Raw genomic sequence first — 12,921 nt, forward strand, 5'->3', positions numbered from 1 at the left:
ACTTGATGGTGTACTTGCCATTTGGTGCACTGATCTGACCACCTCTATGCTCTAACAGAACCAAAAGCAAAGGTTCTTGGGGTGTTGTGAACATCTGCTCTTCATGCGAGACACTGATGACATAAGACAACAGGGCAGCACCAGCTGTTTCATCTCTGTATCTAAATAAGCATCACGTACAACCAGGGACCAGCATACAACAGCTGGTATTTAGACTCTACAGTGGGAGGTAATCTGATATACATATTATTTTGTCATTTTGCCTTCAAGTTTATCTGTGAAATGGAGATTAAAAGGACTTTTCTGGGTTCTTTAATGACAACATATACAGAGCATGAAGAGAAACAATGAAAAAAAAAAAAAAAAACCCAAACAAAATTTCTAGCCACCAGACTATGACCACGGTTCCATATGAAGTTTTCTGAAGTTTCTCCTGATGTTGATGTTATTTCTGTAGCACTCCCATGTGGGCTTACAGGTGCTAAGGAACTGCAAACTAGAATTTCACTAGGCCATGACTACTTAGAGCCTGACCCCTAGTGGCCAGTCTCAAGAAAAACAACTGCTGCTTTAAAACTTACAACCCAGTATAAGTTCTCTTGTCTGTCTACCTGGACATGACCCCACACAAATGGTCCAAAGACCTAGTTCACTTTCCTATTATAAAAACATTCCATATATGCCTGCAGCTCACAACTCCCTACTGCCTCTCCCCGTCTGTGCCCTCGGTACACTGTACCTACCAGCTACCTTCCATAAACTAGTCTGCACATCTTACGGCTTCACACAAACCACGACAATCCTGACATTTGTATCTGTGAGGATCCTTCAGGTACAGAAGCTATAGATACACACCCAGCTTCAAGATCACAACATGTGGAGAAAGCACTGATGAGAGATGGGAAAATCCTTTGCTCCTTGGGGACAAGGTGGTAGGTCTATGTAAGCCAAACTGGCCTGAAACTCCTGATCCTCCTGCCTCAGCATCCTAAGCGCTGGGGTTGCAGGTTAACAAGCTACACTGAATGGTGTTAGATCTGTAGTTTTCCCATGGCATGTACAGAACCCTTCTCCTCCAACGGTCCTGGCTGGGAGGGCCTATGAGCTAGTCTCAGGGAGACTTTTCCTGAAGTTTCTCCTGCTATTGCTGTTTCCATGGCTCCCAGTGGCCTACGGGTGCTAAGGAAGTTCAAGCTGGGATCTCACAGGAAGAGGAAAGAGGGAATATCACAGTTCTGACAGGCTGTCTGTGCTGCAGACGCAGACGGTCAAGCTGACATGAGCAAAGCAGGACAGAAGCAGGAAACACTTAAGCTGAAGGCCACACATACACATACACACACACATACACATACACACACAGAGTGTACTTTAAAATGTTTTTATTGAATATTAATCTGTTACAAGTACTGTAGACATTAAGCCAAAGCACAATTACAGGTTAAATATAATCACAGAGATGTTTGAAATAGAAACCCACCATGTAGGCTGGTTAAGTTCCTTGATGCCCTCTTTTAGAAATAAGTAGAAGTTGAGGAAAAAAAAAAAAGGTCTTTCATTCCAGGTGAAAGCTCTAAAGACCAGAGAACTTACATGCTGTGAGCCTCCTTTTGTGACCAAACTGCTATGACTATTGGGTTTAGAAAAACTACATAGAAAACAAAATCTCCAATATTCAGTCAAAATCTGAATTTCAGATAAGTTAATGAACATTTTAAAAATTGCAGATATGTCAAATATGAAATATACTTGAGCTAGAAAACAGCCTGAAATTCAAATCTAACTGGGCATCTTTTATTTTGTCCAACAAGCCTACAGATGGACAAATGCAAAAAAAAAAAAAAAAAAAAAAAAAAAAAAAAAAAAGGTGGAGCTGGCACTCCTGCCACTGGTGGGTCACGCAGACCAGAAACAAAAGAACACTAACAACAAACCAAAGTCACCACACTGGTTACTTACACACACTGACGTTACAGTAAGAAAATCACAATTACAACTCCAGATGCTGTTGTCAGAACAGTCTAGATTTCCTCAAAGCTGGGTTTGTTTGCAAGTTCTTGAGAGACCTTGTCAAAGTACCTTTAGTTTTGAAGGTATTCAGGACAAATATTACTACCACAAAGGTAAGATAAGCTTAGAACACCGGGAGGGAGTGGAAGCAGGCATTACACACATGAGTTTCAGTGTTTTGTGTAGGGAATACATTTACTATATACTGCAGGTCACCTTCTTGGTCTATGCTACTAGCTTTAAAAACCTCCGTTCCTTCCTTTCTTTTACTGTGGCATTTTCTAGTTTCTTCCTGCACACTGGGAGAGAGGTTCAGGGATACCCCATCACCAAATTGAGCTAACAAAGGGCACTTGGGGCCACTTGAGAAGGATAGCAAAAGAATTCTGAAAGGTGAGAAAAAGCTCCGAAAGGATGGTGGAAGGAGGGGGCAAGCCTCTATGGGGTGAGTGTCACCTCAACTTTGCAGAACTCGGGTAGAAGTATAAAACCAGCCACAAAACCTGACCATACTAAGAGAAAGAAGATATCAAATCTTCAGCTTCTGACAGGTTTTAAGTTTCACGTGTCATAGTATATACTTAAAAATGATTAAAAAACAACTTTCACGACACACCAACTCCACATGGTGTCACATACCCCACACAAGATCATGGGTTTGGAAATTCCACTAGTGTTACTCTAAACCAGATGACCTGGAGGCAGAAGAATGTTGTGTAGGAGAAATTGGAACTAAGTTTGACAGTATTCCTTATAAAATATACCCCCATAAAACACACTTACCAGGTATGAAATAAACAGACATGCCCACTCACTGATACATTTCAAATATTAAGAAGTGGATTCATGTTTCACTGCTAGAATAGAAAAGGTTAAAAAGTTTCTGCCATAGACAAGGCTTTTTCAGACAGGAAAAACGTAGTCGTCTATTAGCTGCAGAATGCTTAAGTTGGCTGAAGAAGCTTCACTTTTTTAGGGCGGTATTTTTTAAGGAATCTTTTTCATGTGCTTGATGTAGCCAGCAATCTTGTGATTATCACTGTCACAAGTACCCTCATTTCTATGTCACTGCCTTAACATCAAAGAGTAGTCTTTAACTGATACACGAAAACATCCATTTGAATGTCACTTTTGAGTATTTGCTGAGTACTCTATAGTCTGCAGCTTCATACAGGATGATCCGCCCTCCAGAAACTCAGTAAGAAGGCTGGTACACAAACGGGGTCCGGGTGCACGGCTGAGGGGACAGGACAGGGAGATGTGCTTAAAAATACACTTTTGTCTACAAGGCCATTACAGGAATTTAGATGACGACTGTTTAAAAGGGAAGAGGGAACAATGCCTAAGTTCCCTTCATGCAACTGGGAATATACTGCAGGAGAGGAAAACCAGGGTAATTCTAATGCTGTGTTTTAGCATTAGCCAAATGTTACTATTTATAATAATGTCTAGGATAGTAAGATGCTGATGTATGCTTATTTGCTCGCCATATTCAAGTACTTCTCTATGTATTTCAAACGCCCTTCACTATTCCAACAGCAAAGAGAAGTGAGCACAGTCCGAAGTGTGGAGCTCAGAGAAGCCAGGCTGCCTTGGTGAGATCGACGTTACTGTTGTTACTCTACTTGGGCTGCTCTGAGTTCTACCTGCTAGGAAGGGAAAGCAGCATTAGAACCCAGACTGTCCTGCCATTATGCTTTTGCACAGAACTGAAACTCGGGATTCCATGCTGCCTGCCATCTGTTAGCAAACGGCAGACTCTTTCGAGCAGAAAGTAGATGAGGACTGAGCCCAGTTCCATTTGGATATGAAAATAAGGGACACCTGGATTCCTCTGTAAGACTCATGATGAAGAAAGAAAGGCGGCGAATGGGGCAAGCAGGTCTTCTAAGAGTAGGTTAGCAGACTGGGAAGACGCAAAGGTACAGGCAGACATGCCCAGAGCACTTATTGTATGCCTGAGTTAAAGTCTCCAAGCTGACCAAACCGGTAAACTGGCTCGGTTGGGTCTCTGGGAAAGGCTGCAAAGAAGAGCCAGGAGACACTGCCTTCTCTCTGCAGTTCTGTTGGGAAGCTGGAGTCCCAAACCTGCTAGTAGTTCTAAACAGTGCACACACAAGAAATGAAACAGACTTCAGCGGAATGCCAAGCGTTTCTAGTCCAGAGGCCTCTTTTATATTTTATGTTGCTGTACAAGGAAATCCTAAACAATCACCTTTTTGCCAACTTGAATACACTCATGATACCATTGGTTTTCAAGTTCTGAAAATATCTATTAGCTCTGTAGACCATTTATTTTTTCTTTTTTTCAGGATTGATTCTTTTTAAACAGCTCACTTATGTGCATTTTGTCATAGGTAAGTCACCACGAGAGGACTAGCACTACAGAAGGCTTCCTGTCACAGTGTCTACTCAGCTTAGAACAGGGACACAGCCCTGGTGCTTTCGGGAATCAAGATGACCTCAAGGTAAGGCCCAGGTTAATCTAGTTGGTTGCTGGAGGTGATATGTCAGTCAGAGGCTCATGTTTTCGTTTGTTTTACTATTCCATAGTAACTCGATACTAAATTAAAGTCTCAACTGTGTTTAGCATTTTAAACTAATTCTGGTTGGGCCAAATAACATACACATTACAGCTACTAAAACTACACAGATGCTAATTTCCTCAACTCTTTGTTAAGAGAAAGGAAAAAAAGAAAAGCTTTTGAGCCAACATCAAATTCTGAAGCTTTACATGGTACTCGAGTTGCTACTAAACACACAGCCAAAACCACAAGCACCCAGCTCAGGCGACTGAAACGTCAACAGAAGTGAAAACAGAGGCTAATTCTTGACTTCATTTTGAGGAACCCATTCAAGATATAACTGTAATATTCACACTAGACTGGATGCCTAGTCCTAGCACTGGGCTCAAGCTAACAGAAATAAATAAAAAGAGAGAAATGTGTATTTCAAGAACCAGGGAAACAAAGATGGTCACAGTTTAATATGCTTGCATTAAAAAAAGTTAGAAAAAAATTGCTTTCAGCCTTCCAATTGAAATGGTGAACTTGTCACATTGTTTCCCTCTGTTTACATGGCTTCTGCTTCAGAGCCGAGTAGAACCTAAATAGAGCACTGCGCTCAACTCAGTACTCAGTCAAGGCCCACAGGGAACATAAGGAAATCGTGGTTCTGCTCAGCGTCACGCACTTGGCGAGTGCCATTACAAGCAGCGCCTGCAGCACTTTCATGAAGCAATGTGTCTCTATCAGTGGCATCTAAAAACATAGGTCAAACTACTTTTGGCTTCAACTTTTGTCTAACTATGTTAGGAGCTTTGAAGAAATGGTTCAAAAACTGAGAGACAGGATCTTTCTAAACTATTTGACACATACTACTCAAAATAAAGGCCAGATCAGGAGTAAACAAAACATCCTTGCATTTGTGCATATTCATTACGTAGGGCTTGAATTCTGGCTTTCTAAACTAAAGAGAGAGGAGAGTAAATGTTGGGACCCTGACTTTGGAACACCAGGGGAGACGATTCTGGTGGTCCAGAGAGTGAAGCATTTGTTGAGACATCCCTGGGTCTGCTGGCTGCAGCGGCAGCCCTGGGCTCCTCCCTCCCAGCTCTTTAGCCAGTCCACCAGGGAAGTGGCGTTCTAACTGCCTCCGTTAAAACTCCCTGGTGCTCTTTTGACATCTGTAGCATGGTCCTGAGAACCCTGCAGATTCTGACTTTTAGGTCAAAGAGATGTTTGTGGCCTTCCTTTTAAGATGGTACAGTTTATAAAAGGAAACTAAATATTTCTGCTTTTCCTTTATGTTCACAAGAAGCAGAGATACAAGTCTAACAACAGGGACATGGGAATAGTGTCTGGTTCAGCCAGAAGCTTCGGCTGCATCACTCATGATTTTAGTCAGTGTGACTGTGCAAAATATCCCAGGAAGACTCTGGCTCATTCTCAAAGCAACAACAATGACGACAACAACAACAACAAGCGTCAACAAATATGTTTGGCAAAATTAAAAAAATGAGCCCATCACATTTGTCTGTTATACATGTGCCAAACACAACCAAGAAAATGTAGTGTATGAACCAAGACCTTGCAGGCCAGCATATTCTTTTCCCATCTCTACATCTTGAGCAAAGTATCTTGCTTCAGAAATGGGTAACTGCAATAAAAATGGCCAGAGACCCGTTCAAGGCCGCCTGGTAGCCATTTCCTCAAAGGGACCAGGGCAGGTGAGTGTGCTAGAGACCCACTCTGCACCGTCACTCTAGCAATGCTTTATAAAAGACAGACATCTTATTTCTTGGCTGTTGGGATTTAGAGAATATTGATATTTTTTTTTTTTTTTTGGTTGGAAGCAATCCACTGTAATCCAGTTGCAGGTTTCAATCATGCTGGCCTTTACCAGGGGCAATCACTAGGTCTTCTGCTCTGCTGCAGTTGCGGTCTGTGAAGGGGCTTCGGGCTTCATGATCTGGTAGGTGATGAGATATTCTGGATATGCCTGGAATGGTCAAAAGGCAAACAACTCATTCCTTTGAAGGTGCAGCACTTAGGCCTTACTTACTCAGGCTCAGACTGGATAACATGTGCAAACGCCATCTATAAGCTTATCTGCATAATCCTTCTACTTCGATTGGGTCCCTGCTCATCCTTTCCTGTAAAGCCATGCACCATCAACAGGAAAACAGCAGCATCTTTCCTCTTCACTTTATATAGTGGGTAGTCAAGAAGCTTATTAACTCAAGTAATAATTCTGCTGTTGAGAGCTCAAATTACTCACAGGAAATGTTGTAACCCCACACTCTAGTATCTAGAATGAAGTCAGACATGTTAAGGAACCACACATCCACAGGGCAACAGTGTAGGGGTAGCTGAAGTAGGATGTTTATTTCTTTGTGACAGGGTCTCATGTAGGCTAATTTGTTCTCAGACTTACTCCATAGCTAAGGCTTGTCTTCCAGCTCCACCTTCTAAGTGCTGAAAGCCACCAGACCTGGCTACCTCTACTGGAGAGATAATGGTGCAGATTTAGGCTTCCATTTGCTGTTGGTCTTTGTCACTGTCTCTACTGTCTTGAAGTTAGTGAGACAGATCTGTTCTGGCATGGAAAGACTTCTTGATGGGGAGAGGGAAAGGGAAGATGCTACCAGAGGAAGCTGACACAGATCTTAAAAGCAGGGAGTGTAGACTGCACATGAATTCTTCAACCCTAAAGAATGACAAAACTAGATCCAGCATTCGGAGCGGCTGTGGCTGAAGAATAATATTCCTTAATTGGGCAAAGAGTTTGGAGCCCCAAAGAATTTATGCACTATTTGCAGACATATAGAGATTATTAAAAGCAATATTATTATTATTATTATTAGAGATTTTCAACATTTAAGATAAATAAAAGTACAAGTGGTAGGTTTATTAAATTTTTTTTTATAAATGGGAACAGCAATACTGGCATTTGTTTTTGTTTTCTTGTTTGGTGAGAATTAAGTACAAAGGTCTTGGAATAGGGTTGGAATAGTAAGAATAGAGTGTGTGTTGGGTGCTATTAACATTATTGTCATTATTATCATTCATTAGACTGGTGCCTTATACGAGGTCTCAGGACTTGAAAACCAAAATGCATAAATATGCTTTAAAAAGTCCCGTCTATAGACATGTAAGTAGCATTATCATCCACAATAGCCTCACAGCCCAGTGCACTCTGGTCTGAATCTAAACCACCAATGGTTTCCATCAGTAACCGACCAAACTAGAATGATCAGGGTCAACAATCTCTCTAGACTCCTGAATCTGAAGGCTTATTAACTGTTCTCTGCAGCTCTCTTTAAGTCACCCTGCTTAGCTAAATGGCTTTAAGGCAGCATTTTAATTCTTAATATTAAAACAAGCTGTTGCAGATACTTTTCCTTTATTAGTGGAGAAAGAGAAACAGTGCTTAGATGGTTTACTTATTAGGGAAATGATTTATTCAGCAGTAAAGGTTTAAGGCCTCTACCACGTGTGAAATACTATGGTGTGAAGCAGAACCCCTGCTATCAGGTTGCAGACCATCTGTCTGGGGATCTTCACAAGACAAGAAAAAGTTAAGACTGTCCACAGTGGCACACGCTACACATTAAAGCTGAGAGAGAAAGCTGCTGCCGCCCTTTGTCCCAGCAACGCTGCCTACCTCCACACCTGGTGTGATACCTTGTTTTTGCTTACAAAGTTACTTCAGCAGGAGTCAGGGGTACAGAAACCTGGATTTTGGGTTGCATGTAAAAGACTCCTGACACATGTCCATTTTAGTCAGACAGACTGAGATTCTAGCAGAATGAATTACTAAGGTCCTCCTGTGAGGGCTCCAGGGCCATGATTAGGAGACAGTATTGCTTCTGTGTACAGTTTACTGATCAATCACACAAAGCCTAGACTTTAAGGCAAGAAAATCACTTAGCTACAGGATTAAGAAGGCTAGAATGAACCAAAATTACCCATCAGGCCATGTTTAAACCTTGTTACTTACAAGACCACAGAGGGCAGACATCTGTTCTAAATTCCTAAAAGTAACAACTCACTTTGGGTTACTCAGTTTCAAGAATCACTACCCACATTTCTAATGGTGAAACTAAATCTCTAAAGCTCCATTTTTTTTTTTTTTGTCTGAGAGATGTCCTGCTTTCTTGAATGAGATTCTGGATACTGGAAAAATGATTTTACAAACTATTCTACAGTATTTTCTTCTCCATCTTAAATAAACCAGCACTCTCCACATCATTAAAAAAAAAAAAAAAGAAGAAGACACAATCTTGATAGCAACCAACCAGCAGAGACTCTCTCTCCTTCATATCTGATGCTGAGTGAACCAGTGAATCTGATAAGCTGATGCAGACATTCCTTCTCTCCCTACCCACAAGTGTTAGAAACTGAATCCAGGGCCTTGTGCAAGCTTCACCACAGAGCCACATGCCAGCCTCTCCTGACAGTTAGGGCTAATCAGGTCACAATCAAAACCAATTTTCCTCAGAAATATATCAACTTCAGTGCATCTTTCAACCCTAGGGTCGCTTGTATGCCTCCCAGTCTGCTCTCCATGATAGCATCTCCTATGATACTCCTGTCTCAACCGCCTATCCCGATAAGTGATGGAACTCAAGTAGCTGGTCAAGGCATGTCCGTCTTCCCTCGATGCCTCGTCCTTGTAGCTTTACAACAAGCATGCAATTATTTTTAAGGAAACCCTCTAAACCAAAACCACTGGCTAACCTTTACCATGATAGTTTGTGAGATAGAAGTTTTCCAGTTCTGGCACCCCACACTTCTATTTATGAGATTCTACCGTGACCCTAGATGTTCCCTGTGCCACTCATTCGTCAGTAAAGAACAATCAACACCCCACCCCCAGCCCCAGCCCCAAACTTAGCACTGCATTTATTTTGGTTGCCAACTTTCTCAGATTTGTCCAGAGAAGCTCCCTCAACAGCTTTCAGGTCTTCAACCTACAGTTTCCTTCCTGGGCACGCCATTACTTTCTGGTATAACAAGCTATCTGAAGTTTTTTTTTTTTTTTTCCTTTTTACCTATTCTGTCCAACCTTGGTTCCTTCTAGTCAGGAATGGTTTGAGGGAATGGTTTGTATATAGGCATCTATATATCTATTGATATATTTGTTAGAAACTATGAATTCCTATTAGTTAATAAAACTTCAGTACATTCATTTTTTAAAAACCTTTCTCTCATTCTATATGATATGCCCCTTCTTCTACAGTAAGAGCAACAGTTCCCCAGTGTTAACACACCTATGCATTTACTTCCTTATTCAGCCCTGTAATATACTAAATGGAGTTTTGTTGCTTTACTACCACGATAAACCAACTACTAAATAGGAGATCAAGTTATCTGCAATTCTTTGCAACTATACACTCTACTCTGCCCATGACTGCACACACAGAGAGAAATTATTTTTATACATTATCTATTTGTGGTTACTTTCTCATTTTTCTTCTACTTCAGGTTAGCTATGGCTTTCAGCCGAGGTTAGAAAAATTAACTTTTGCATTCAGATAAACTGGGTAACATTTATTGCTGGGAGTTGTTTGAAAACTCCAGAAAGTTTCTTTATGCATGTATATATTTCTCTGTATACACACTTCCATTACTATTGTTTTTTTTCCAATTTCATTTTGGATCCTTAAGAAGGTAACAGAATTAAATATACTGTAGCCTGACTCTCAAGGATGTAGGGCTCTGATCAGAATAATAAGGATTCCATTTATGCAACTAGCCTGTGTCAGGCAGGTCCATTCAAAGGCATGCTGTGCCTGCAACAACTGTAGACATTGTCTTAAATATGGCTTCCACTTGTGTATGAATGTGTTTAGTGACTTGTTCATGCTGATTTGATGAGCAACATACCTGCTCCCCTCTATAGATGACATATTCAGCATACGCCAGTCCGTTGACACTTGGCCTACCGATAACCGAGTGATGTCCTGGAGGTGCGTGAGCCATTTTCATGGTGCTGAATTGCAGAAAAGACTTTCCAAGGGTCACTCTACAGAAAAGCATTTGTCTAAAGGGAGAATGAAAACAAATATGTTCAAAACACTTTAAATTTTATTTTTAAAAAATTAATATTAATTAATTAATAAATATTCCAAACGCTGACCCTTTCCAGGTTCCCCCTCACACAATTCCTCCCAACACTTTAAGTCTTGAAATGTAACTGTTAGGTTTATTAGCTTTTTAGAGAAAATTTTCATAGAATGCAAGCTAATTAAATGCTACTTCCAAGTCTGTGTAGTAATGGGATAAAATGTGATATACTGATTTACTACTTAGCAATTACCAGGCTTGATATCGAGTTAGATCCACAGTTGAAGGCAGTTTTGGAGTAGCATAGGACTCCTGATGTGAACTGTGCCAAGAGCAAAAACACACTGCAGAGAACCGAGCTTTCCCACTGATGCCCAGGAAGGAAGGAAGGAAGGCGGGAACAGCATCTGAGATTGACACTGTGAGCTGGGTTTGTGTGAGTATGGCATGCTCAGAGGGAGGAGCGCAGCCTCACATGTTGTCTTTGCCTTTTACCTTGTTAGAGACAGAGTTTCTTTGATGATTCTGCCCATGTGTAACCAGACTGGCCAGCCCGAGACCTCACAGGGACTAAGTGGAGACCTCACAGGGACTCTGGGAAAGTCTAAGTCTTACAAACCACTCATGCTATGCATTGGGCTTTTATATAGATTATGGGGATTCAAACTTAGGTCATCATGCTTGTGTGACAAATGTCTTTACCCTAAGCCATCTCTCCAAATAAGATCAGGCTTGATTCATCATGGGTAAACACTAAAAACTGTGATGACAGCATAAGAAAAGTAGATCAGGAACAAAAATATTAGACTAAATATATGACTGAAAATCTAATACCTAGCTGAAATTGAAGCAGATGTTAAATGTTGTACAGGGTTAAAAAAAAAAAAAAAAAAAAAACTAGCTGGGTAGAAATTATAAACTATAAAATTAAAACTAGTTGATACCAGTTATTTCTTTTTTTGGCTTTGTTTTATTTTAAGACAAGGTTTCTCTGTGTAACTCTGGCTGTCCTGGAACTCACTCTGTAGATCAGCCTGGCCTCAAACTCCTAGAGATTCACCTGCCTCTACCTTCTAAGTGCTGGGATTAAAAGTGTGTACCACCATGCCCAGCTGGCACCTGGTTTCCTAAATATAATTTTACTAGACTAAAGCCACGCATTCATTTGCACACTTGCTTCTGTACTCCAAGGCAGAAGTCTCTGACAAGGATACATGGCTGCAAAGCCCAAGGTAATTATCCAATCCTTTAAAAAAGTCAACCCTCAAACACTATACATTTTAGCTATTTAGTACAATTAGTCACACTGTTAAATACAATTAGTCACATTGTTAAATATAAACAGTTTGTATTAATGGAGTATGATCTTTGTGTTATTACTGAGTCCTGGCTTTTTTTAGCTGATGTCACTGGTGATCCTTTGGGATAAAGGCTTGACATCTATTGTATTTTCTTGTATATCTCGTAGGAAAAAAGGTCTCACTCTACATTATAAATAGGCTTTATTTATTTTAAAGGTTTATTTTTATTTTATATTGTATGACTGTTCTGCCTACATGTATGTATGTGCCTGGTAGCCAGAAAGGTCAGGAGGGAGAGTCAGATTCCCTGTAACGTGTACCTGGAGTTACAGATGGATGTGTGCCACTGTGAGAATGCTATGAACTGAACCCAGGCTGTCTGCAAGAGCAACAATGCTCTTACCCACAGAGCCCTCTCTGCAGCCCCCAGAGGCTTCCTCAGCTCCATCTTTACCATCACAGCAGCAGTGTGCTGTCAGTAGATTTTGTCACTATCCATCTGTTATACAATACAATACTTGACCTGACAGGCCTTGGCCTCCTGTTTTCTACTTTCAGGAGCAAACCTGGTCTGTAGGACCTACTGAATCAGCACATGAAGAAGCAAGTGAACATGTGCTGATGCTGCCTTGCTTCCTACTTGTGGTATTTTGTAGACGCAACAGCTAAGAAGCACAGGGGTGAGTGCCTGGGGAGCAAATGCTGGCAAACACAAGGCAGGAGCCAACAGAAATTCATTCCTTTTCTCCACTTGAACATCACTGTTCTGATACAGCAGTTTCTATAGCTTCTCTGAAGGCATCTCATGCACTTGTTAATGGAGCCGTAGCCAGCTTGCTCATCACTGAGTGTGCTCTGCCTCCTTCTTGCTTCCCAGGACAACCCTTGCCAATGCTGTGCCAGCTGCATGCTTTTGCTCAGGCTCCATTTCCTAGGAGATCCTGGCTAGGATTTTACTGAGCACCCACTGAACCTCAACTAAGCTCATTTTATTGTTCATTTTAGGTTTACTTTGTCTTCACAAGAAGCATGCTGGGACA

At 41.1% G+C, this 12,921-nt stretch overlaps 1 protein-coding gene across 2 annotated transcripts in view; it reads right to left on the reverse strand.

Annotated features, from left to right (window-relative positions):
- Positions 1 to 4,372: 4,372 nt before the first annotated feature.
- Tnks (tankyrase) overlaps positions 4,373 to 12,921 on the reverse strand; it is a 142,565-nt gene continuing 134,016 nt past the window's right edge. Inside the window, exons 26-27 of one of the 2 annotated variants that reach the window (XM_034519890.2) lie at positions 10,401 to 10,557; positions 4,373 to 6,510 (exon numbers count right to left, since the gene is read on the reverse strand). In XM_034519890.2, the coding sequence (XP_034375781.1) occupies positions 6,424 to 6,510; positions 10,401 to 10,557 (244 nt within the window). In that variant the 3' untranslated portion in view covers positions 4,373 to 6,423. The remainder of the gene's footprint in view (positions 6,511 to 10,400; positions 10,558 to 12,921) is intronic. The other variant, XM_076914025.1, reaches the window with a different exon arrangement.

Source organism: Arvicanthis niloticus, chromosome 16, assembly GCF_011762505.2.
Source record: "Arvicanthis niloticus isolate mArvNil1 chromosome 16, mArvNil1.pat.X, whole genome shotgun sequence".
Classification (NCBI taxonomy): Eukaryota; Metazoa; Chordata; class Mammalia; order Rodentia; family Muridae; genus Arvicanthis; species Arvicanthis niloticus.